This window comes from Callorhinus ursinus, unplaced genomic scaffold (genome assembly GCF_003265705.2).
Source record: "Callorhinus ursinus isolate GAN/ISIS: 27379988/994484 unplaced genomic scaffold, GSC_fseal_2.0 scaffold65, whole genome shotgun sequence".
NCBI lineage: Eukaryota > Metazoa > Chordata > Mammalia > Carnivora > Otariidae > Callorhinus > Callorhinus ursinus.
Genome location: NW_027397127.1, coordinates 4,308,534 through 4,330,819, shown reverse-complemented (window position 1 = coordinate 4,330,819; position 22,286 = coordinate 4,308,534). Strand labels below are relative to the sequence as shown.

Below are 22,286 nucleotides of genomic sequence, written 5' to 3'. Positions count from 1 at the left end.
TGGCACTAATAAGGTCAGGGCACAACGACTTCGGTTGCTTGAGAAGAGGCCATATCCCAAGAGAGAGCTAATTTTCTTAGAGGGATTTTTCTTAGAATTGCAGGGGGAAAGGCTCTCGAGACCTGGGCTAACAACTTCGTTGTCTGCCTCTCTCCAACCTCTTTCTGAGGGCCACCTAATGGCACAGGCGGCTGGAAGGAGGAGGGGACTCAGGTGGAGGGCCAGAGCAGTTCCCAGGCTGCAGTCAGGGGAGCAGGTACGGTGTTCCTAGGGCACGTAAAACCGTAGAACTGACTAAAAATTAGTCAGACCTTTATTATCACCGTGTTCCAGTAATTCTGAACAGCGGCAGTGCTCAAACACCAATCCCCTGGGTACCCCACTGCCTCCACAGCAGCAGCACCTCTGGGGGTCCCTCATTCCCTCCGGAGGGTCACACCTCAGGCTGAGCTTTCAGGCAAGACTTCAGATTCATACCGCTTTCCTCCATCGAAATTTCCGTCTTGTGTTCCATCCGCTTAGGACTCTGCTCTCTACTTTCATGGGTGGGATTTCTTTATAGGGGAGGACGTACAGTGGGTACCCAGCTCTCCCCGCCAGGAGCACCTGCGTGGTAATGGGAGTCACGTGCAGAATCTGTGCTTCAGTCCAATGCTTGTTTGAACTCTTTCGAAGCAGGGACGCCCTGTTTGCAAACAAAATATGGTGTGGAACCCCAACTCTCAGCCTCCTTCAAGCCTCCCCTTCAACGTCATTTCCTCGGGGAAATCTTCCTTGTCCTTCCATGATAAGGACAAGTCTTTATGACCTACACTCTCATCGCCCCCTTGGTCTTGCCCTTTCTTACCACCCTTAGGATTATCCCCTGGTAGACAGTGAGCTCTTTGCAAGCAAATATCAGCTCTATCTTGTCCACCGCCGGAACCCCAGAACCAAGTCTAGTACGTGGCCCTCCCTGGGGGTGCCAGACCTGAGTGAAGACACAGAAGTGTTTCTATGACTACAGCCTGTGAGTAAATGAACATTGGAAAGAGCCATGTCACATGTCACACCGTGGGCTTTTATTGGAATTATGGTCAACCACCACCCCCAGGTCATTTCCTCAGAACAAAAAAAAAAGGGGGGGTCAGTCAGGTTTTCCTACCTTGTAGTCATGTGGTGACATTTTAAAACGAACAGCAGTGGCCTCGACTCCCATATTCCAGTGGGTAGATTTCTTCCTCCTCTCCTTGGCACTAAAATCAGATTCTTGCTCTTACTAAAGCCTGGCGGAAGTCCTGTGGGGACACGCCCTCTCCTTTTCTATACCAGAACCCCTAGAAGGCTTCTTCTTTTTAGGTACCCCATGTTGGTCCTTCCTTCAAAACCAGGCTCAGGTTCTACTTTCTGCCTGAAATAAGCCAAGCTTTGGCTGCTTTCCCTTTTCTTTGAACGACTGGAGTTCAGGGATAAATGGCTCACTGAATTTTTTGAAAAAATGGAATTTACTGTGCACTTGCTATGTGCCTGTCACTCTCACGAACACAGTACATTATCTCACTTAAGTCCCACAGCAACCCTTTGAAGCGGGGACTATTCTTATCCCATTTTACAGGTAGGGAATCAGGGATTAAGAGATGTAGAGGGGCACCTGGGTGGCTCAGTCAGTTAAGAGTCCGACTCTTGATTTCGGCTCAGGTCATGATCTCATGGGTTGTGAGATCGAGGCCCGTGTCGGGCTCCGTGCTTAGTGGGAAGTCTGCCTGAGAGATTCTCTTCCTCTAGCCCACCCCCTCTCTCTAAAATAAATAAACACATCTTTTTTTTTTTTTTAAGAGATGTAGGAAACAGGGAGAAAGGGAAAGAAGTGTGAATTGTTTGCATATGTTAATTCCCTGTCTTCTCTTGTTTCCCCGACAGGAGCGGACTCCTCGCTATGTTTGACTCCAAACTTCCTATGTGATTCTATTATTAACTGTGGTGATTCTCTGAACAGAGGTGAACATCTTGACTGCAAGACTGAAAACTGACTTGAGCCCTTCTGCAGTGTTTTCTTTTACCCAGACTCCCTTCTGGTGAAGCAATCTCTCTCCTCGGATACATTGCTGAATTTCAGAATTCACTTCTAAGTGCCCCCTCTTTGGGCTAGCATATGGCCACAGCCCTGTGAGGGCTAATGCACAGCCTGCATGTCAACAATGTTTGTAGAGCACCACCCCCCATGGAAGCTGCTACTTCCCACCATAAGCAAACTCAAACCTGGGCATTTTAGACATGTAGCAGGTTGAGAAGTAAAAGGAGATGAAAACAGAGAGGTAGGCAAACCATAAGAGACTCTTAACTCCAGGAAACAAACTGAGGGTCGCTGGAGGGGGCAGGTGGGGGAGCGGGTAACTGGGTGACAGGCATGAAGGAGGGCACTTGATGGAATGAGCACTAGGTGGTTATATGCAACTGATGAGTCACTGATTCTTACCCCTGAAAATAATAATAATAATAATAATAATAATAATAATAATAATAATAATAAAGTGAAAAGAGAAAGCTGGAAAGCAGGAGGAATGGCATAGTGCTGTTTCCAAGAGGTGGCGGTGGGTGGGGACTGCAGAGACTCAGGCAGAAACCTGAGTATGGCTTGCTTACTTGATGCTCTCTACTTCCCCCCCATCCCTCCACCAGAGAGCAAACCTCACCCCTCACCCCCAACACACACACACACACACACACACACACACACACACACACCCCTCCCTCCTACTGTCTCCATTGTCAGAAGGTTTTCACTCACTCCAGCCCTCTGCCTATAATTTTTTAATTGGGGAATTCATTTTGAGGGTAATGAAGAGTAATAAAGTCTTTAAAAGTGAAAAAGTATCTGAGAGTTAAACATCTCTCACTCACTTGACTCAATGTGCTTCCTCTCTAATGCCCAGACAACCGCCCCGAAGGGATTCAGGTTCTAATTGTTGTCCGAGGGAGGTCCTTAATGGTGGAGCCCGCGGTCCCCTCCGCGGGGCCAGGCAGGCCTGGGTCTGCGATAGCCGGAGGTGAAGGGCGAGATGACAGCGCCAGACTGGAGAGAGCGCGCGCGATGAAACAGGCTGTCAGGACAAACTCTGTCTTTGACATTTTGCCTCCAGCCGGCTCCTCACCCACCTCTCCGCCGCCGCACCCAGAAAGGTGAAACTCCCTGCTCACTCCTCACCACCCACCCTTGCCCCCAGGACTGAGCTTAAGCAGGTACTAATTAGTACTATATATATAACTTGGTTATGTTCAGGGTTCAAGAGGCTTGTGTGGGCTGGCCCGGGAATCCAAGCGTCAAATAAAATGATGTTTCTATAAGAAAATGCTGGATTCTAATTTGTGGGCCAACACTTCACTCCCAGATTGGGGACTGCTTAAACTTGGGAGGCAGCGCAGAACTCTTGTGTATGGTAACTTGAAACCAGGCCTTGGGTTTCTTGTATGGTCCATTTTGCAAAAGCTCCATACACACCATGTTGGAATCTAATTATTCACACACACACACACACACACACACACACACACACACACACACACGGATAGAGATATAAGTATTGTAACATGCACTACGGCTATTCCAAATATTATACTGCAATATAGAGAGTCTATGTAGAAATATAGATACTACTTGTCATGCACAATATTGAAGCCTTAGCAAGAATCCTTCACAGCTGTGAGACCTATGCCACAAATGTGCACATTTTGCTCTAAGCACACACACAAAAAAAGAAAAAATCTATGTGTAAATCTGTTATCTGTGAGCTACTTTAAAAGAAGCCTTGTGGCAAATCATTTTGCACGGCAAACAAGCACTTTTTCGTTTGTATTTGTTAACCAAGATTTTATTCGGTTTTCTTAGACGGGGTGACAGAGATGTTCTGAAGGATTGGATATTTAAGTAATCTCTGGCCTGCTTTCTTTCTCAACCGGAGAAAGAATCTCACTAGATTGACCATGCACTTGGCAAATATTTATTGAATGCCTAAAGGTGCTGGGCACCGGGTCTCTGCCCTCTCAGAGCTCTCCAGTCTAATCAGGGAGACTGGGGCTGAGCAAATATGTCATTTTTATGCACGCAGTTGACTCCTGAACAACATGGGTTTGAACTGTGCAGGTCCACTTCAACATGCAAATTTTGCATCGTACGGTACTGCAAATGTATTTTCTCTTCCTTATGCCTTTCTTAATACCATTTCCTTTTCTCTAGCTTACTGTCTTGTAAGAATCCAGTATATCTTACATATAACATCCATACTATGTGTTAATCAACTCTTGATGTTATCGGTAAGGCTTCTGGTCAACAGGAAGCTCTTAGTAGTCAAGTTTTGGGGGAGTCGAAAGTTATATGCAAATTTTTGACTGTGGCGGGGGGGCTGGCACCTGTAATCCCCGAGTTATTAAAGGGTCCACTGTAATGGCATGGAAAAGGTGAGTGCTCTTAATGTCCTCATCTCTAAAATAGCGCCAATAATAGGACCTACCGCACAGGGCGGTGGTTGAGGATTAACTAAGAAAACACGCGTGTCAACAGATCGTACTCCAGAGACCGGCATGAGCTAAGTGCTTTGGTTGTTATTTCGTAAGAGCATGGGGGAGGGCACAACTAACTGTGCCTGAAAGAGGTGGACCAGGTCTGAGATGAGCAGTGTGAGTTTTTAAAAGATGAGTAGGTGTTCATTAAATGGACACATCAGGGGATGAATAGTCCAGGCAGAGGGAGCTAGGCGCAAAGGAACAGAAGTACTAAGGACTTCTAAGTACTAGTTCTTGTTAGTACTTCTTAGTACTAAGGACTTCATACTAGGTACTAAGTTCCAGAAGAATGGAGTTGGCATGGCGGGAGGATACAGTACATAGGGAGAAAGGATAAATGGTAGCAAACTAGGAAGGGAGCAGGTAAGGCTCCGCAGAGGAGGTGACATTTCGACTGGTCTTGAAGGATGAGTAGGAGTCTGCTGGGCAAAGGAGAGGGAAGAACATTCTAGTGGTGGGAAGAGTATATAGAAAGGCACAATGTTGTCAATGTGTATGAACTATTTGCGAGACTGTGTGCTGTCGCTGGAGCTCTGCATTTAAGGACTCCTGTCTCCCATGGAGAGGTTTCAGAGGTGTCTGAGCTTGTCTGGCTGACCGGTGGGGTGGGCCCTCTGAAGTCAGTCTGCATGAGGGGTTCAGTGGGGAACAGAGGCCGTACACAGGAACCATAAGGAAGAGGGATTAGGAGGACAGTCTCATGTCTGTCTTAGAGGCTTATACTCAGCACAGCCTCTGCGTCCTGGCAACGAAAGGGCTGGAAATGGAACCTGAAGGATTCATTTCGGTGCAAAAGTCCAAGAGACTCTGAGGCACAAGAAGACCCCCTGCCTATGTGTTAAACTGGTTTCACGGAAGGTGGCAACATATAACATCACAGGTGGGGAGGGAGGGGAGCATTCTCTCCACTTGCGCACAGGATAAGGTGCCACTGGGGATTCCGGAGCAGCCACCACCACCATGCTGGCGCCTCCAGGCCTGCAGAAGGAGCCCCCACCAGCCATATCCCAGCGGGTAGTGGTGAGGAGTGTCAGAAGACATGTGGTGAGGGAAGCAGTGGGTGGCGCCCACATGAAATGACCTCTGGGACTTCCTCGGAATCACCCTGGTGTGGAGACTACAGAGAGGAAAAATCCTGCAGGAGGCGAGAAGGGCAAACACCAATAAACATGGGCCACTCCTAGGAGACCATATTGCCAGGATGCGGGTGATCAGGGCAAAGGAAGAGTACCGGAGGGAGCCAGAGTGTCTGGCTTAAGTTTTATGTGGTTCCCCCACTGGAGGTGGAGCAATGTGGGGATTTAGAGCCCACCGTTGCAGAGGAAGGTTTGCTGGGTTTTGTAAGGGCGGGGTGGGGGCAAGCTAACAGAGATGAGGGGAACTAGGTACAGCGAAATGCACAGTAAGGGGTAGGCGACCAGAGGCCAAAATTCGGGCCAGGTTGTAGGTCAAGGATTGTGGGTTTCAAGGCTCAGCATGGGGAAATGGCTTCTCACGCACCTCCCACACCAAGATAACACTTCTTTCCCCATTACCCTCAATCTTTTCCTTTCCATAGGGTCTCTCCCTTCAGTACTCAGACATGGCCAAGTATCTACCATATTTGAAATAAAAACTTTGCCAGGGCGCCTGGGTGGCTCAGTCGGTTAAGCGTCTGACCTTTGGTTTTGGCTCAGGTCCTGATCTCAGTGTTGTGGGATCTAGCCCCGGATCGGGCTCCATGCTCGGCGGGGAGTCTAATTACCTTCTCCCTCTGCCCCTCCTCCTGCTTGCACACTCTGTCACTCTCTCTCTGAAATAAATACACAAATCTTTAAAAACCCAAAGAAACCCCAAAACTTTCCTTTGACCCCATATCTTTTCCCAGCTACTTCCTTCATGTAATCTCTCTACTTTCTGTAATGAAGCTTCTCCAAGGAGTGGCTCTAATTTTTGTCTCCAATTCCTCACCTCCCCACTCACTTCTGGCTTCTGCTCCCATCACTCCCCCAACACGTCACCACCAATGACTTCTGTGTCACTCAGCCCAGTGCACACTTTGGTGCCCTTATTATATCTGACACTTAGGCTCTCTGGGCTTCCGTGGTAGCACACATCTAATTGCTCTTAGGGGTTTGAGGCAACTTGGTTTGGATTAACATATATGACAAAACTCTTCCCTTGTTCCCTGTGCAGCAGTCTGAAATTGAGGCCCTCCTGAAACCCAAGTCAGTGGCCTTCTGTCCTCAATCTCTTCAGTGTCTTGGCCACGCCCTTCGAGAACTTCCATGGTCACAAATGAACGTCTGCTAATCCCCTGACGTGCGCTGGCTAGATTAAGCCTCACCGTGGGATTGCAGGCAAAAGGCAACAGCGCCATATTCACCCCCGTTTTGTAGATGGGGAGACTGACATGGCTGGGAAATACAGAGCTGAGATTAAAAACACAGGCAGTCTGACCGCAAAGTCCCCACTCTCAGTGAAGTTGCCACAGTGGGAGCAAGGGGGCATCGAGCTGAGTGTGAAACAGCCAAGCCCACCCATCGCCCGCTACTTGGTCCAAGGTCAGCACCGACCAGAGACTCAATCACTCCCGCAGCATTCCTGCAGATGATTTTTCAAAATTAACTGTTTTATTAACTTAAAAATCCAGAAATACAGTGACTACATAAATAAGTACCCTATTTAGGTACATGTCCTGTAAGAAGAACAAAAGGCTAATACTGTTACTTTAAGTTTACTCTTACTTGTTTACACGAGTTAACTAGAACATGGCTATAACTGCTAAATGGTGCTTATGGTCTTTGTTGGTCCGGGTGTTTATGATACAAATAAATACACAAGAAGAACCACATCCATTCCCCTCCTAACTACAGCGGACTCTGCCTCTTCTCCCCATGCCTCACTGCCTATACCACACAGAACACTGGAAGGTTTCTCCGCTGGCCTAGCACAGCTCCCCAGCCCCGGCTTCACACAGCACTTTGGAAAGGTGTGTCCCAGCACCTGGGGGCAGACGTCTATCTAGGGAAGCTCTCTGGGTGTTCCCTTATGGTTGCGCGTTCAGAGAACACCTGGGTGGGAAGGCTTTGGGGTGAGTCATCCAGAAGGGGAAATCACCACTTGGCTTGAGGATCCAGTTACTTGTTTCCACACTATGGAAATGCTGCCACCTCTGGGAGGGAGGCCGCAGATACTTAGCAGCCTCGTCCCCAATAATGCTCTCTGGCCTCTCGGCCCTGGATGTCCTCCCTCCCTTTCCTGTGGAGAGTATGTATGAAGCATTGGTAGGAGGGTTGTCCGGTGAAGGCCTGGCCAGGAGGCGCCCCTATATCTCTTTTAGGAGAACAGACTCCATTATGCCAGGTCGCCATAAAGATTTTTACATGTTTCCCTATTGGTGTCATTGACTTGTAAGGAAAATAATGTTCCTCTCTCCTATGGTCATGGAGTGGGAAATACAGGATGTCTGCGTCCTTGATACTTCTGAGTACTCATTAGAGTTCATTCAAGCCCCTCAGAAGGGATGACTCTAGAAGGCAGGCTTGAGATCCTTGTGGAGAATTTATAGTTTTGCCACAAAGATGATGTCTAAAGCCAGGCCTCAGAACGGTAAGTTCTGCTCTGGTATCGAGCTGTGAATAGACAGTAAATCCCCGCTTGGTGGATGAGATGAGAACGGTAGGAAAGTTTAGAACAAAGATCCTTATCAGAACGTCCACTTCCCCATATGAGCAACAATTCTCCCAACTGAACAGCCAACCTTCAGAAGCTTGTGGGGACTGAGCCCCTTTGCAAAGTCAAAATGAACTCCTGTAATTGGAGAAGAAGGAAAACTGCCCTTTTAAGAAGCTTCTAGAATGTAATCATTTAACCTAAATTTTTGGACTACAGAACTCTGGCTATCAAGAAAATCAGTGAGTATTGAGCTATTTGTTGGTGACTCTTATTGACTTGAAAACACATAAGGGTTCCTTGTTGACTTCCATCCACCATTTTCTTCGACAATTATTTTGTCTTCAGTGGATTCAGTTTCTGAAGATTTTACTCAGTTCTAACTTCCTTACGGGGGCCCCACAGGCTCAGGGAGAAAAGAGAAGTGGCATCACTAGGGAAAAGTTATTTATGGCTTCAAAGTGAATGTGGCCATGAAATGGTGTTCTTATTCTTCACCCTGCCACCATAGTTGGTGACTTCAGCAACCACACCACTGACCTTCTGCTCACAATTCCTTCTTTATCCTCCTGGGTACCCACAACTTCAGAGCTACTTGGGAGCCAGGCGAGGGAAAGGAGGGGAGAGTCTATGCTGGCTTTGCCTCAGAAGGAAGGCGGCAGTTTAGTGTGTGTGTGTGTGTGTGTGTGTGTGTGTGCGCGCACGTGCGTGCGTGCGCACGTACACGTGCATGCTTGCACACAGGCGTGTGTGTGTGTGTGGATGAGGATGGGGAGTTAATATTTTCTTAAAAACACAAGACATCCTAAAATTCAAAGAGTATAATTTCATACACATATTTTCTCCGTACTACACAACTCCTACTAAGCAAATTCTCATCTGTTTCCTTTCATTGGAGTAACTTTCTAGATAGAAACCCTAGGGTTTTGTTTACTCTTTAACCTGTGAAGAAATGTGATTCTCCCAGAAACTAGAGCAGTGTTGTGGTGTTCTAGCCCTCCTCCTCCCACAAATAATTCAAGACTCTTCTAGTCCCTTTGCAGGAGGTGTTTAAGGACTGACACACCACTCCACATAAAGGAGCAAGTTATGCTGTGCATGGCGTGAATAATGAACTGCATTTGAGTTTGGGGTTTTAGGGTACTGTTGACTTAAGCAAAATCAGCCCGCAGTCCAGCTGCAGCTTGAGTTTTCTTGCTTTACCCTCTCCAATACTGTCTGTCTTCTCTAACAGTGGCCCTTTTCAGACCTCTCCAGGTACAAAACCTTGACCAAATCTTCAAGCTCTGTTCTGCACACACGACTTGAACACATCTGGCTGATCTGAGCTTCTCCTTCGGTGAATATCTTCCACTGGCCTACAAAGCAAACAGAGTAGCCCAGACATATAAGAGGACAGAGCCAATTAGGAGTGTAACCAATCTACCCGATCCTTACCCACTCGCTCACCGGGGGGGGGGGGGGGGGGGGGGGGGGGGTGGTCGGAATACAAACTTCAGGTGGTTTCAGAACAGCCCCGCAAAACACATTTCTGGGGACAGATATGGAAAACGGGCCATGGAGTGTTCATTTCAATACGCAGGATTTGTAAGAATCCCAAGAATAATACGTAACGGCCTCAAGAGTCAAACCTAAGTATTATTCTTGGAATTTTTGCAGTATATGTACCATTTGTGAAATGCCCCGCTATCAGGTTGTGAGCTGTTTAGGTGGCTCACTTGGCACCAGGTCAAATAAAGCAGTACCTGTGTGTTACTGAGGCTTTGCTTACTTTTGGGGGGCCAGATACCAGTTTAGGGGACTTGATTATTTACTGCTCTTTTCTCTATCCATGCCACCCTTTGCTAACGACTGCCCACCTCTGTTTTCTCCTATGCTCACATGCTCTTTACACCCCCTTTAGCATCCCTCAATCCCCTCCTGTGCTATCCCTCCCATTCCCTGTTTTTTCCTCTCCCTCCAGGGACGTGCCCATACTTCCAGCCTGTCCTTACCAACTTGCCTCTTCCCCATTCCGTCACGCTAGTTGAGCAAACATTTTTGAGTTCACACTCTGTGCTGAGCACTGACTGGTAACCACTCTAGATCATCCTTCTTCTGGACCCATACCTTCTCGGAGTTTCCTGATCCTCAAGTGGCAAGATCTTCCTTCTCCTGCTATCACCTTGCCATGGCAAATGATCTTTGTAACAAACTGCCCACCCCGGGTATCCTCTCTGGTCTTTCCATTCCTGCTCTCGTGGTGTTGCAACCTGGGGAACTCCTAGTCCAAAGTCAGTGAGCTCCTCTTCATCCAGAACCTATTTTCAACCTCTTCTCTTTCCCTGGCCATAGAAGATCATGACCCTCTTTCCTTACGGACTCGATGTCTCCACTTCCTGTCTCCCTTGGATCGTTCACTTTTCTCTGTTCTCTCCAACTCAATGGGAAAGGAGAGAAGGGTCGGGCAAGGAACCGGCTTCTACCGAAGCCCTGCTGGGTGCCGGGATCTGATGGCCACATGATAGAAAGGGTCAGGCTTGTTTTTCTTTGTCCCCAGGTGCCCCTGCAGGATCATCTTAGTCCCCACTTCCTTCAGCTGCACACAGCTGGAGGCACACACTGTCTACTTCCATTATATACCCCAAATCCTGTTATGAAACAGAGAGCTTGTTTCAACCATCTTTCAAGCCCCCCAGTGCCCGGCGCAGTGCCTTGCTCACGGTAGAAACAAAAATGTGTTCTTTGAAATTAATTGGTAATTTCAAAAGTCACATCATTGGTACCGGATCCTAGACTCTGCCCCCTTGGTTCCTTACTCACATGTAAGGACCCCCAACCCCTCGTTTGAATTCTCTCCTCCCTCATGTTCAGTTTATCGTCCGTCAGTCTCCTTCAGAATCAACAAGTGACTTCATCAACCCTATTTCCTGCTGCCCATAGGAGAAACTCTTCTTGGATGACCTTTAAGTATCTTCACCTCAACATGTTCCAAGTGAAACGGGTTTTTCCCCTCACTACCTGCTTATTCTCCAGAGTTTCCCATTAGCAAATTAACACTATTCACCAAGTCTATAAAGTTGTTACTGCTGGAGTCATTCCAAACTCACTTCTCTTCTTTGTAGCGATCCTGATGATTTAACCTCAGAGGTGTCCCTCATGGTGACCTCTCCTTCCCTGTGTGACCAACCTAATATAGTATAAGAGTTGTTTTTTGTTGCTGTTGTTGCTGTTGTTTTATGGTATAAGAGCTTCCTGATTCAGAGTACCACCAGCTACTTATCACTGAGAGTTCACTTTTCACTCCACACAGTGGGCACTCCCATTCTAAAAAACAGATGTACTGCATTTCTGTTAACTTTTATAAAAGAATTAAGAGATATATCTTAGTTTCTAAAAAAATAAAAAAATAAATAAAAACCAGATCCGCACGCATTGTGCACTTGCTTAAAACCCTCCCCTGGGGTTCTCGGGTCTGGATAGCAAGTCCAACTTCTCAGCATGGCATACTGGGCTCCTTGGAACACGGCTTCATCAAAGTAGGTATGTAATAAATCCGCCTGAGGGCCAAGAGACGTCTTTCCGAAGCACCATTTCCATCTCGCTAGGCCCTTTGTGAGTCTGCAGCAACTACCCACGCTACTTGCCTTTTCCGTGAACTTCTCCCTGGCTTCTTCCAGGGCCGTCCACCCCCACATTTCTTGTTCGCTCCTGTCTGAGTCTTCTCTTAGGCTGCGCCCTCCCCCTGAACGGATTTCCTGACCTGCAGCCCCATCACACCCTTCTCTTTCAAAGCACACCTCCTCCCTGAAGCTCTCCTTGACTAAGCCTGCCTGGCTCTCGTCTCATTGTTCCTTGCTGATTTCCTTCGAGTACTTAAGTATTTAACGCTTCAGAACTAGATTGATTCTTAGAGAAACCATTTTCCATGTTCTGTCTTGCCCATTGGCATTCCCTGTGGATAGAAATTCTGGGCCTTTTATTCCTTCAGAAGTGCTCCCCAACCCTCACCCCCCACCCGCAATACCTAGCAGTATCTAGTCCTTAGGTTCCATCCTCCATAGAAAGAGGGAGAGCAGCAGGTACGCCTGAGTGAGTGCCTGGATGCTTTTAAAGAAACAGGACCACTCGGGGGCAGTTCCAAGGAGTCGCACAGAGCTTTGCTAAATTGGGATGCGTTCACTTTCTCTCTCTCTTTCTCATCCCCACCACCAGAGGACTTATCCTTCCAGACGGGACATCTCCACAAAGGTACCAACCAGCCCCGGAATCTTGTGAGCTTTCTCTGGCCCTCTGGAGACTCTGGGGTTAGCAGGGTTCATTAAAGAGAGTCAGGAAACCTGGACTCGAGGGAGCTTATGCTCAGACCACATCTGGATTTTCTTCAGGTCCAAGCTTTTCCGCTAACGTTCAGACACCCCCTCCACTGCTAAGTTCCCCCCGGAGAAGAGACAGAACATCCTCCGACGTCGACACTGAGCCCTGCTGACATTCACCGAGAATGCGAAGGTACCTTATTGGGGGCTGTGCTACGTGGAAGCCTGGAGGCGTTTTCCGGGGAGGCGGAAAAAAAGACAGGTACCACTTACTCAGGGTCGTCCTGGTCACCAGCTTGAAGTGATGGAGTTCCTCAAACATCCTTTTGGAGATCTTCTCAATATGGAAGTGCTGGAGAATGCCTGGGGCCAAGTGAAAAAGTGGGGCAGGTGGTCAGGCCCTCTCTATCTGGAACCACCCCCCCCTTTTTCTGCTTGGGTTGAGCATATCATCTCATTACAGGGGCTTAGGAGTATCGAGCTGGGCTGTGTAATGTGCTTAACCAGGAACTTGGATGGCTCAAGGGTTATAATTGACTCCATCTGTTGCCTTGGCTCATTGGCCTCCCCTTGGTTCTCCAGAGGATAGAGATATGGAAGATAGTGTTGCTGACCATGGGACCCCCTCCTGGGAAAAGCCACATGGAATCGAGCATGGGTGCTGGTGGGCGTGTCTACCACCAAAGGCAGTATTGGAAATTTCTGCTCTTGCCCCCAGGTCCAGGTAGATTATGTCCCTGCCAAACCACTGGGCTGCCCTTCTGGCCAAGCAGTGAGACAGCCGTGGGACTGTAGACAGGTTGTTTGTGTAAACGGAGAAGCCATCCCTGTTCCCAAACTCACTGAAAAGCATATTTTCCTTTGGGAAATGTTCACAGCTCCTTTAGCTTTCCCTTACAGAAAATGGGGTAAGTCAAAGTGGGGGGGGGCCGGTACCCACCTTTCCACTTTGCCTGAAAAGTGTTTATTGGAATAACACCCAAACGGAAAATGTCCTTGCAGTTAAGGAGCAACAAGTTACCGGCCTACTTAATCCTCGGGAGGTCTAGAGAGGGCCATGTAATTGAAGCCTGGGTGTTTCTCTGCTCACCAAGCACAGTCCTTGGCTGCCCAGCACTGAATAAGAGGTCACTGAGATGCTACACCAGCAAGCTGAAAAACATCCACATGCCTCTAGGGAGTGAGAGGTGTGGAGCAAAAAAATAGTGGGTCCGCTGCTAGGGAAGCCAACAGAACAGGGCTTAGTTCTAGGTGACCAGTTCCAGAGGAGCTAGGGAGTTAAGAGATGGAAAACCAACATTCCTAGGTATAGTGCAAAAATAAACACGGATGGGAAATATGTGTGTTTTGGCATATTTTTTCAGGGGTGGGGAGGAACTCATTTTTTCAGGCGAAGAAAGTTGGGAAAAGGGAGAGGAAGAAGCCCCACTAACACTCGAGCAGTTGTTTCTCAAAGGACAGTCCAAGTGCCACCCGAATTAGAATCACTGGCTGTTTGGGACACACGGAGGTGCTCCCTAAGGCCTACTGAATTCACATTTCTTGGACGGGCCCAGGTAGCTGTGTTGTGAACCAGCTCCTTGTATGATGCCGAAGCAGAATAAAGTCTGAGCACTCTTGAGCCTTAGGCAGGCAACAGGAGAGAAAGGACGTGCATTATTTCCCAAGTGAAATCTTACCTCTTTACTTGGATTCCTAGAAAAGTTGACCAGACTAGATCAACGCTAGCCTTGTATCTGCAGGATGGCTTGAAGAGCTATGGGCCACAAGGAACACAATGTAGCTTGCTGTGGCAGTCAGTGTGAGTAATCACAAAAGGAATTGGATGGGCATAATGACTGGGATTGTCCCTCTGGTGAGACTCTAAATCCTCTCGAGGGCAGGGATGAGGTTTTCAATGTGTCTTACCCCAGAGTACAAAGCATGATTTGAGAGACGTAGCTTCACACCACATGCATGGATTTTCATGTTGGTTCAGCTTCGTGTTGGAAAGAATGGTAGGCTCTAATCTGGTTGGTCATGACCTTAGCTGCACATTAGACTCACCTGTAGAGCCTTCAAAACAAACACTTATGCCAAGGCCCCATTTCTGGCTGATCCATCGACATCCCTGAGGGTAGGGCCCAGGCATTTGGTATTTACAGAAACCTCTCCCAGAAGATTCTGATGTGCAGCCAGAGTGGAGAAGCACTCCTCCAGCCTTTGTTGGTGTGAGAAAGACAACAAACCCCAAGGGTCAATGCTTAGCTTTTTGGACAGGTCATGGTTGAAGTTAAAGGTCATAATCACAGATGTGTTAGTCATGTTTCTGAGCAATCAGGAGAACCGAGCCAAACAGAGGAATAGGTTGAAGCAACATTAAGGTGAGTCTTCCCCTCCTTCCATGTTCCTCCACCCCTTACAAAAAAAAATAAGGAATTAATATTGTCTTGCTCACCCTTTCGTATGGTCCAAACGTGGACCTCTACCTGAGGTGGTCTCTCTGTCTCCAGGGCTATTTTTCTGGTGGTCTCCCCATCCTCCATGAACACAGACTCATACACGGGCATTGTTTCTTCTCCACAAAAGTAGCCCTTGCTGTCAAAGTTTTGGCCTGGAAGTTCTTCTGGAATCAGGAAGCAAGCAGAGGTTTGCAATGGCTTTCTAAAACCAGAAGCGAACTTCTAGGCATTCAGGCATCTCGCTGTTCCTAACACCTCACACTCATCCAACGTGGACAGTCAACAAGGACATTCTCACGAAGATAGAAGTCCCACCCAATATTTCCCTGGCTCAGTTTAGGCTGCCCTGTAACAGCTACCAAATCACAAAGGGACACATGACCTTTCATTGAAGTCTACATGGTGACAGAATCCATAGCTCCGCAGAGCCCTGACCCATCAAGCAAACCGGATCCACCCACCGCCACAGAGGAGGGGGACCTTCATGAGGAAGAAGAATGTGGCCGGGTACAAATCTCTGAGGCACTTCAGGGTATATAGGATTTTCCATGCTGGGCCCGGATCATGGTCTGTTTAGCTCGGTGTTACCAACAGAGACCCAGGAAATGGGCTGACAGAACGCCTTGGTTAACTTCCCTGACATCACTTAGGTATACTTAGAAAACATTTATGACACTCACTTATGTGCATATACTTGCCCAAAGGATCTATTCAAGTTGGCTTGACATTTCTGAATGCTCTTTGATTTGTTTGTAAGGGGAACGATAATACCAGATCACCACCAGTGCCAAAACCTAGATGTCAGATTAGTCATATGTACACTATGCCAAATGAATGGTTGGGAGACACAAAAAAACCTGGTCAAATCCCTCAACTATGGATCATTTAAAGTATAAACTAAACTGTTGGATTTCAGCTTCCAGGCATAAAGATACCAGCCCCCTCATACTTGCCATTCCACTCCGCCCTCCTCCTTCCTCAGCCCCCAACCAAAAAACCCCCCAAAAACAAACAAAAAAAAATGAAAACAAAAACACACACACACAAAAACACAAAAAACAAAAAGCAAAAACAAAAAACAACAACAAAAAAAAGAGTTTTTCTCCCATATGGTTATCCGTGAGTTAAGTTTCCTTGCTGGCTTTGTGATCAGCACCCTCTTCAGCTGTGTCTTTAAAGTGTACACTCAAATCAGGAACAACAAAGAGAAGCCATGGACACCCCAAAACTTGGGAGTATGTGCAAGAAGTCATCTGTAAGATTATCTGATGAAACCACTGAGTGCCGGGTGCATTGGATCTGTGACTCCAGTTAGGGACTCGCTGTTAGCCAATTGGATGCATGTGGACCAGAGGTTGGAATCAAATTGCTATTGCACATCTCCTGCTGACCTGATTAGCCTTCCCACCCCCACCACCATTTTGGCAGTGTAAGGACAAAACCAGTCTTCTCTTGACGATTCCAGGTTGGACTTCTCAGTTTGCAGGTCCCCTTGGAATCAAGCTTCCTTTCTCCTTTTGTCTTTTGTACTTATTTAATTACTTGGTGGGCCAGGCTTTTTTGGTGATATGTTAGTAATTAAGGGATGTGTGCTAGCATTTTTCAAGTGGGAGGAGTGGGTCTCTGGGTATACAGGGACCTCTATGTCTTTATCACCTTTAGAATGAGAGCTGAGTTCAGCTGTTAAACTTTTTGCACCAGGGGTGCCTGGGTGGCTCAGTCGGTTAAGCGTCCCACTGATTTTGGCTCACGTCATGATCATGGGATGGGGTCCCACGTCGGGCCCTGCAATCAGCTCAGAGTCTGCTTGTTCCTCTCCCTCTGCTCCTCCCCCTGGTCATGCTGTCTCTCTCTCTCTCTCTCTCTCTCTCTCTCTCTCTCTCTCTCTCTCAAATAAATAAAACCTTAAAAGATTTTTTTTGCACCAACTTAATACTGGCTACAGCTATAACTGCTACGTGATCTCCATGTTGGCACTGTAAATACCTGTGATGTGCTAAAAGTTCTCCCAGCGTCCTGAAGAGTCGTCTCGCACCCCCCCCCACCAAGAGCTTAATTTACTCAGCAGGAGGGCTCTCTCTACAAACAACAAAATCCATCAGTGACTCAACCCTGGTTGGCGTCTGAAAATATTAAGAGTAAACAAAGTATGGCTTTCAAGCTACCCAGTGGGCGACATCCTCCTCATGCCACACCCTCCACCTCAAGGTGCTTTCGGATCTTCCGATCGTTCCAGGTTCACCTTGTTTCATTTTCTTCCGAGGAAGCCCACTGTGCTTCAAGTTATTTCTGGCCATTTCCACTTCCCTTGAGAATGCTTGTATCCCGAGCTCTCCAGAACTAAGAAATTGAGAAAGCATTTCCTTATGGAGGTGGAGAGGACTGGTGACATAGTATCCCTGCCCAGATAACTTTTAAGTCTCAACAGGGTCGTTTTCTGCTGTAAACCAAAAGGAGTGTGTAATTATGGGAATTCCAGATATTGGGGAGGTGTGGTGAGGGTGGGAGAGGAGCTGGGGAGCCTTCAGGCAGTGGAAGTCATACACAACCCTGTAGGTGACCACTGGTGCACAAAGCAAGGCCAGCCTCTACCGGAACAAGGGCAAGAGAGAGAAAGAAAACTCCCATCCTTTATGTTGGCCCTCGCTTGTGACTGGAGGAGCCTGCAATCATTTGTTAGAATGAAACTTTTGGCTGGACCACCAGTGAATTCTATTTCTCTCTCTTCCCTTCTCAACACAAATCTTCCCTCCTCATTCTTTGTCCCTTTTTCTCCGTCGTGTATTGTTCTCTAAGAGGCTGAGGATGTCATGACCTTCCCCTTTCTCGCTCCTTCTATCACTCAGGACTACTCAAATATCGCGTCTTCAGAGAAGCCTCCCCTGGCCACTCTTTTGAAAGTGCCCACCCTCCCCCTCTTCCCTGTCCCCTGATCCTGCTTGGTCTTTCTTCACAGTACCCGCCACAACCTAAAATCACCTTGTTGTTTGTGTTCATTGTCTTTCTTCTCCCGCTAGGGTGTAAGGATGACGCTGGCAAGTGGCCTTAGTTAACTGGCTTGTCCATTTCTCTCAGTGCCTATAACAGTGTCTTGCAGACGGCAGGCACGTAACACGTACTTCCGGATCAAATGCATGAGTGAGGACGTGTTCCCTGATGTGCTGAGGTTTCTGAGGAGCTGGAACAGGTGCCCTGGTGTCTGTGGATGGTGACTCTTAGTAGGCGACGTGACTATCAGGCGTCACTCAATTTGCAGACACCCCTGTCTGCCTCGCTGAGAGACAGGTACACAGAATGGGACAGAGACTGTCTCCTGCCACGTTGCTCCATAAGTTCTGTATCTATCTCCACACCCCCGAGCAGGGTGGCAAAGCCGCTCTTCTAGAGAGACAGGTTTGGTCAATCAGACTCTTTGACATATTGCCAGTTGGGATTCTGGAGGGAAGTTCTTTAAACAATAACTTCTTCTTCTAATTACAAAAGTAATACATGTTGTCGAAAACTTGAAAAATGCAGATAAACCAAAAGAAGAAAATGAGAACTATCTATGGTTCAATCATCCAAAGATAGCCATCATTAACAGTCTGCCGTATGCCCTTCCAGAGCCTTTTGTTTTGGCCTAAGTGTATTATAAACACTTACTTTTTTAACACAAGTGGAATCATATTGTTTTGTAGTGTGCTCTTTGTACTTAACTGATCCGTCACAAACATCTCTCCATGTCATTAAATCTTGGTCTACGATGATTTTTGCTGGCCGCATAATATGGCACGGTATGGCTATACCGCCATTTATGTAACCATTCTTGTTCTGTGTTCAGTTGATGTGTTCACTTCTTATTTGAATCACCTGCATCACTAAAGGCCTAAGCATACAATGAAATGGGATTTGGTCTGAAGGGCTGAGATCAAAACTGGAATATTATATAGTGGGGATGCTCAAAAAAATATATGTTGGCTAAGTTCATGGTTGCCTGCTGATCATGAGGAATTGCCTCCGCTGAAGGAATACATGATTTAGCTCTCTGCCTACTTTGAAAAAATTTTGGCTTTTCATCTGTGTTTACAAAACTGCACGTAGGCATAAGAAATGACAGATAAATTCATGTGCAAGGAACAGACTCACTCATTCACTCCTAGAATGTTGGAGCTGGAAAGGCCCTAAGAAATCATCCACTCTAATCCTCTCGTTTTGCAGAGAAGGAAACTGAAGCTCAGAGAGTTGCAGTCACTTTTTCTAGGTCACACAGGAAACCAGGGGTAGAGCCAGGATTAGACGAATTACCAGTCCCCAGTGTTGGCAACCTCAACACTACAGACTATATTTTTACCTACATCATAGGCGTTAGAGCCACTATTTAATTATTTGTTTTTCTCTTACCAGTTCAATATTTTCTACTGGCCTAGAAAAGACAATGGGCTGTAAGTGACCTGAACTTCAAACCTTGGTTTTCTTATCGATTTGTGTGGCTCAGGACTAGCCACCCAATACGCTTCAGTTTTATCTTTAATAGAGCAATCAGATCATTATAAAATTGTAGCTTTGGACGGCAGCTTGGAGATTAATTGTTCCAAGCTTTCCATTGTACAGATGAGGCTGATGAAGGCCAGGGCAGATTTGTCACATTTCCAAGGTCACACGGCAACTTCGCGCAGGCCCAGAACCCATGATCCTTCCACCCTACCTCACCTGTCTCCTGTCCTGTCTCAAAAGGGTCATGGATGTGATTGTGTTTGATGAGGTAAACGGTGACATCAATGATGGGTGCTACTGTTCTTCTGTATAATCCTCATAATCCAATTTCTCTGTAATTTAGAAAAGCCAGGCTGAAGTCTGGCACTTAGGGCTACGTGGGACCAAAGGTGTCATTACAACGCTGTGACAGATCGATTAGGTTTTGACGCTCAAAGAACAATGGGAAGGACTCTGTGGGGATCTCAGTCAACCAAAGGCAGGGCTTCCAACCAACGCACCTTTTGCCTTTTTACCTGGACACACCTTGCAGCACTTCCCATCTATTTTTTGAGGATACTTGCAGGGGTATCGATTGGGGCAGTGGATTTTCTTACACTCTTGCTTGGTGACATTACAAGTGCACAGCACACACTCCACAATGCCAAATGCCCGGAGGTTTGGGTGCCAGGACTCGCCATGGGAGTAGGTCTTTCCATTGGAAACACAGACTGGAAGAGAACACAGGACTGGAAATTAAAGGCTAGGGAGCTGAAACAGGCCCTTGTGCTCAGAACCCAAGCCCTGAACCCCTTAAGACATCAAACATCCTTTGTCCTTTTCATGGCTGTTGGATGTACGTTGACATAGCAGCCTCTGTAACCAAAAACAAAAACCACCCCCCCCACCGCCAAACCAAAGAACAAGCTCAGTTCCTGTTCTACCACCACCAACTACTCAGTAGGTCCTTTAGCAGTGGCCTCTGGATGCTCACAAGTACCCAGGCCATGGTGAGCCATCAAAAAATATTTCTGAAAGTGGAGGAATGTATCAGTGGATGAAAGCAGAGTTCCCTCTGCCCTGGGTACCTGATAAGGAACCGCTAGGAGAATTTAGTGTTAATACCTGCAGTTTCACAAAAGATCTCTATGGCCCAAGTGGATAGGCTCCTTGGCATGAAAATTTCCCAGAGACGTTGGCTGCCCAGGGAGGCTAGAGGCAGAAACTATTGCTCTTCCCAAAGGGCCAGTATTTCCGGATCCTGAAAGCAAATCCTTTCAGAATATCACATGCTACGAGAGTCTGATCCACCAACACAGAGAGGTATGGAGTTAATGGCGCTGGCCTCCCATCTGGCATGGGAAGGAAGGCGCTAATAGGAGATCAAGAGGGAAAGGATCATGAAGGCAAGAGCCTGCCGTGCCTCTAATCTTCAGGCAATGTCCTCTGGCCCCCACCTCACAGTGGCTGTAGAGATTCCACAGCAGTGAATCACTGCCTGTCCTATAGATAGTCTTTGGTGGTCTCACATTTGTTGGGCCAGAAGTGAAGTCATAAGGCTCCATGTTTTCTAAGGCGCCTTGCAAAGAGCAAGCATCTGAAGAACTGCAGGCCAAGGGGCCTATGAAGGGAAGGGGCCACAGGAACATCCTCTAATGTAAACCAACCAAGACATATCCGGCTCCCACTGTAAGACATGGAGCTAGGCTCCAGGATAAGAACTCCACTGGGTTGCAAACGGGGAGGGCAGAGAATAAGTTCTCTCCCTTTTTGAAAGTGCCAAGACATTCTGGAGATTTTAAGCCATGACTGGGACTGGGTGTGTTTCTCATTATTCCCATCACCTCATCATACCCAGGGAGACCTGTCGGCATCCCGATCAACAATATCTCTAGGGTGGGTTGTATCACTTGAGGCGGGGCTAGGCTGGGAGAAAGAGCCCCACTTGGGGCGTTTCTAGGAACTGACTGACTTGGCCGCAAGACAATGGACTCAGAAGGATGAATCATTGGGCTATTTCTTTCTCATCAAGTCCACTGGGTCACATTTGGAAATATGGATGATGTTGGCTGCCTTTTCCTGTCCTTTGCAAGTACTGCTAGAGTCCTAGGCGCTCTAGCAGGTCAATCCGTGCAAAGATTTCCAAGAACCCGAGAACCTACATGAGAGAATTTCTCAAACTTACAGGGAGATAGAAACAGGGACTTGACATGTGGACGGTGAGGTTCAGGGCTGGGGATGGAATCACGTGACAAGACCGGCCAGATGTGTTGTTCTCTCTCCTGCCCCCACCCTGCCTCTCTCTTCCCTTCTAGACAATGTGATCAAGTGGGTACATAGTCTGCTTCAAGCCAATTTAGGCCGGAGTCAAGTTCAAAATGGTGGAGTCCTATCACTTCTCCTCTTTGACTCAAGCAGGGGACCAAGCGCATGCCTCTCAGAGGGGCATGTCTGTTAGCAGGAAAGCTAAGGAGGACAGATAGGACCCCCAGTGTTATATAGCCGGGTTCCCTCTCCCCTAAACATCTGGACTAAGAGAACAATCTAGACTGGGTGAGAGCCTGCACCCTGAGATGCAGGAGTGAGAGGTCAATGCTCTAGAGGGAAATGCGGCCTTCTCCCCACCAACAGACACTCGAGATGATTCTGTATCATCCAGGTGAGGCATTGAGAGATGAGGGTGGGGGCAAGTGATTCTCCAGTGAACTATAATAGGTCAGGAAAGAACCACTGCATCCAAATCAATGGGAGCAATGAAAAAGATGTAAACCAGCTGGGCCTTTTGTTATGACACAGAGAAAATCAAGGGATCAGCCTCTGCCCTGAAATGAAGAGGCCTGTGGAAATTATGGGATTTAGAATTTTCAAAGTCCATTACCCCACAGGTTTCTTTAAGGCTTTGAAA

The 22,286-nt window shown here is 47.4% G+C and overlaps 1 protein-coding gene across 6 annotated transcripts in view; it reads right to left on the bottom strand.

Annotated features, from left to right (window-relative positions):
- Nucleotides 1-7,132: 7,132 nt before the first annotated feature.
- Nucleotides 7,133-22,286, bottom strand: part of CHRDL1 (chordin like 1) — a 114,428-nt gene continuing 99,274 nt past the window's right edge. For 3 of the 6 annotated variants that reach the window (XM_025853708.2, XM_073885743.1, XM_073885744.1), the window contains exons 9-12: nt 19,903-20,112; nt 14,926-15,093; nt 12,762-12,851; nt 7,133-9,551 (exon numbers count right to left, since the gene is read on the bottom strand). In XM_025853708.2, the coding sequence (XP_025709493.2) occupies nt 9,421-9,551; nt 12,762-12,851; nt 14,926-15,093; nt 19,903-20,112 (599 nt within the window). In that variant the 3' untranslated portion in view covers nt 7,133-9,420. The remainder of the gene's footprint in view (nt 9,552-12,761; nt 12,852-14,925; nt 15,094-19,902; nt 20,113-22,286) is intronic. The other 3 variants (XM_073885745.1, XM_073885746.1, XM_073885747.1) reach the window with 1 other exon arrangement.